The 4,196-nt window shown below is 42.2% G+C and overlaps 1 protein-coding gene across 1 annotated transcript in view; it reads left to right on the top strand.

Annotated features, from left to right (window-relative positions):
- Positions 1–4,196, top strand: part of suds3 (SDS3 homolog, SIN3A corepressor complex component) — a 60,521-nt gene that overhangs the window by 13,836 nt on the left and 42,489 nt on the right. The window contains exon 2 of the mRNA XM_043715877.1: positions 3,741–3,813. Within this exon, the coding sequence (XP_043571812.1) occupies positions 3,741–3,813 (73 nt within the window). The remainder of the gene's footprint in view (positions 1–3,740; positions 3,814–4,196) is intronic.

The raw sequence follows: 4,196 nt of genomic DNA, 5'->3' as shown, positions 1-4,196 counted from the left end.
GTTTGGTATGCTTTCCTTTATTGGTCAGAGTATTGAGTACAGGAGTTGGGAGGTCATGTTATGGCTGTACAGGACATTGGTTCGGCCACTGTTGGAATATTGCGTGCAATTCTGGTCTCCTTCCTATCGGAAAGATGTTGTGAAACTTGAAAGGGTTCAGAAAAGATTTACAAGGATGCTGCCAGGGTTGGAGGGTTTGGTGCTGGCAGGTGGGACTAGATTGGGTTGGGATATCTGGTTGGCATGGACAGGTTGGACCAAAGGGTCTGTTTCCATGCTGTACATGTCTATGACTCTATAAATGCAGGTCATTCTGCTGTAACGTGTGTTTCATTAATGCAAATTCACTAAAGGGAGTGACGAATTGGGGACACTGTTTCTAAAGCGGGAACTTTGAAAATGTTGGCTGTAATGCGATTACATTGAAAACAGTGCTTAACGTGTTGGCCAAGTGTGATTTTTCCATAATGTGAGGTTGCGCAAAAACGCAACCATCGTTTTATAGGACTACCTGCCTTACAGATTTGTTAAAAACTCTACATACTGTATCGCACTTAAAGATTTGAAACATAATTTGTGACACACCTAAGTTAAGAATAACTTTGAGAATGCATTTGGATATTGAACATGATGACCGTCTACATGATCCCTCAACAAAGAGAAAATCAACATGCACTAGACATCAAAGAAAGCTGGATGTACAGAAACTGGCACCTGCAGTGAACTGCGAACAATTTAGACTCAGACTTGATGAACAGCCATCTTGCTAAGATAACCCAAGTAATGTTGAAGTGGCATGGTCAACCTTCAGATCAACAGTTCAGTAAGCTACTGATATTGTCCTAAGACTACAAAATAAACCAGTGAGCTTGGTTAGTTGTAAATAGTGAATAAATTAATATCTGTTACAAGAGAAAAATGGAGCATGGATGGAAGATAAAAATTTCTGCTAAGAAATTACTCCAGGAGAGCAGAAGGAACCTGCAACAGATGCTCTGTCGGATGCAAGACACATGGTGAACCAATTAAGCTAGAACTCTTAAGTCCATGCTGATCAGCATGATGGAAGCACTTGTACCATACTGTTCTGTTTTTGCAGAATCTTCCTCACTGTCCTGTTTTGACACCATCACCTTGATAACTTATGATCTCTCTATTTTAATTTGTTCATACAGTTTTAGCCAGACCCTCAATATGTGACTCTATACCTTGTGTTTTATTCCAGCTATTTGGCTTGTCTCCAGCACCATCTTGTTTTGATTTATTTATAATTATCTCTCTGCCTCAATTACTCAGACTGTAAGTCATCCCTTCACCTGCTATTCAGCTGTTGACACTTTACTCACGCCGTCTGACGCTTTTGATCACCTGCAGAGACTTGCTCTTCAGTCTGTCAACACTCCACTCTCTCTGTTTGTATGATTTTTTGATCTCTCTGTCTGTAAACTCTGTGCCTGTATACTTTTCTTCACCTCACCTGACAAAGGACCAGTGCTCCAAAAGCTTGTGATTTCAAATAGTGTAAACCTGTTGGACTATAACCTGGTGTCGTGTGACCTCTGACCTTATCCTGAGGTAGAACAGTGCAGGCATTCAATTCCATACCACAAATGCCATTTTTCACAAAATCACCTTGTGCTGATCTGACTGCCTAGTGATATTAACTTATAAAATAGCTTGTTGCATTAAGCATTGCCGACAGTTCATAATTTACAAGTATCCAATTGTATAGATTTCACAAAATTAACAGAACCTTCCAGATTTTATGTAGATGTGAATGCATCCAAGCTCTTTGAAAGATGCTCTCTCTCACATCTACAAGAATCTGCTATGATTATGGGAGGAAAGCATTGGTCATCAAGCCCCTATCCCACTACTTGCATCATTAGTATGAATGTATTAATTTAATCATAAAAATGGCCAATAGGTTTGCTATTTATCCTGGGAATCAGTTCAAGAGACATTCTCCAGGGTCCTTTTAATTGAATGAAAAAGGGAGAAAGTGAGGACTGCAGATTCTGGAGAGACAGTCAAAAAGTGTGGCGCTGGAAAAGCACAGCCAGTCAGGTAGCATCCAAGGAGCAGGAAAGTCAATGTTTCGGGCATAAGACCTTCATCTGGAATGTAATGGGCAAGGGGGCTGAGAGATAAATATGAGGGCGGGTTGGGGGGGAGGTAGCTGGGAAAGTGATGGATGCAGGTGGAGGGGTGAAAGGTTGGGGAGGGACAAGCAGATAAGTGGGAAGGAAGATGGACAAGTGAAGAGGGCAGTGCTGAGTTAGTGTTGGATCTGGAATGAGGTGGAGGCAGAGGAGAATTGGAAACTAGTGAAGTTGATCCTTTGTGGTTGAAGGGTTACAAGGCGGAGGATGAGGTGTTCCTTCTCCAGTTGTCCAAATCTCCCCTCCGACCTCATCGCAGATCTAACCCTCCAACTGCCTCTTGATATGTCTGTCTTCCTTCCCATCTATTCATCCACTCTCACCAGCAACCTATCACAATCCCCTCTTCCTCTGCATCCACCTAAAGCCTTCCCCACCCCAACCTCACCTGCACCCTGCCATTAAATGAAAACAGTTTATGAGAAACAAAAGTTATTTTTAAAACATCTGTGGCAAATTACATCTAGGTTATCATCCAGAATTAGAATTAATCCCAAACACAAGACAAACTCCCACAATCCTAGAAGTCAGCAGTCTCTGCAGAGATGCTGTTTTTTTTTTGAAAAGGACAAAAGGGAGCAAAAAGCACTTCTGTGGAACAAAGGTCTGAAAACAATGAATAGAACGTAATGTTAAGTTATGCTCCAGATTTTCTGTTGATGAAAGTGACTTGCTGACATCCTTCGGTGGTTGTTCCGATTGAAATCCAGGTAGAGCTGAGTCTTTGGAAAGTAACCACAGTTAAGCTTCTCAGGACTTGCTTCTACTTCCAGAAGGAGAAAGACTTAGACCTTCTCGTGAGTTTTCTTCCTTACTGATACTTAGGGCATTTGATGTTGTGTAGTTCAATTGCAAGTGGCCTGAGAATTGGTGATGGTGGTGTATCCATGTCCCTCTTTGGCTTGGTACTGTATTCCCACTGGCCACTCCCAGTAGTGAAGGGACTATAGGCGGAAAAGCCTAGTCAGATGCTAGTTTCCGTATCACTAGAAGCGTCCAGTCAGAGGAAGTTGCCAATGATGAGCATGGCACCATGTGGAAATTCTTTGCCAATCTGAGAGTGAGTCTCATTCTCAAAAGCTTCTGCCAGAAGGGTTAACGCATGCTGGCATATGTGTGGTGAGTTGGATACAGGCATTCAAAATCATGAGGATGAAGACTTTGGAGGGCAGTTTAGACAAACATCAGTTGTTTCTGCTGGTGCAAGTGGAAGAACAAGCAGGCACATATTAATGGAAATTGGCAAAGAAGCATTGATGACATGAAGAAAAACTTTTCCATGCAGTGATTATGATCTGGAATACATTGCCTGGGAGTGTGGTCCTGCATGTTTAATTGAGATATTCAAGAGGAAGTTAGGTTATTATCTGAAAAATAAGAATGTGCACACTGCATGGCGGAAATGGTTTGTGACCTGAGTGGAGTTACTCCTTCAGAGAGACAACTGTCAAATTCCCTCCTTCTGTTCTGTAACCATTCTGTGGTATGATTCTATGATTCCAAGTGTTGGTATAGTGTGAGATACTTATTTTTCTTCCAGGTAATTTAATGGCATTCTGTTTCCTTAATATTTGATAGATACAGAGGATGCAAGTGAGACAGATATTGCTAACAAGCAAGATGATGAAGACTACCTAGAAGTGAAAGAACAGTGAGTATTCTTGTGATGCAGCTGCCTTGTGATGTATAGGCCACAGCATGAGAAATTAGACAATAGACAATAGGTGCAGGAGTAGGCCATTCTGCCCCTTGCGCCTGCACCACCATTCAATATGATCATGGCTGATAATCCTTAATCAGTATCCTGTTCCTGCCTTATCTCCATAACCCTTGATTCCACAATCCTTGAGAGCTCTATCCAACTCTTTCTTAAATGAATCCAGAGACTGGGCCTCCACTGCCCTCTGGAGCAGAGCATTCCACACAGCCACCACTCTGGGTGAAGAAGTTTCTCCTCATCTCTGTCCTAAATGGCCTACCCCATATTTTTAAGCTGTGTCCTCTGGTTCGACACTCACCCATCAGCGGAAACAT

This window comes from Chiloscyllium plagiosum, chromosome 25 (genome assembly GCF_004010195.1).
Source record: "Chiloscyllium plagiosum isolate BGI_BamShark_2017 chromosome 25, ASM401019v2, whole genome shotgun sequence".
In the NCBI taxonomy this organism is placed as follows: Eukaryota; Metazoa; Chordata; class Chondrichthyes; order Orectolobiformes; family Hemiscylliidae; genus Chiloscyllium; species Chiloscyllium plagiosum.
The sequence above is the reverse complement of the archived record's forward strand: the minus strand, read 5'-3'. Positions and strand labels throughout refer to the sequence as shown.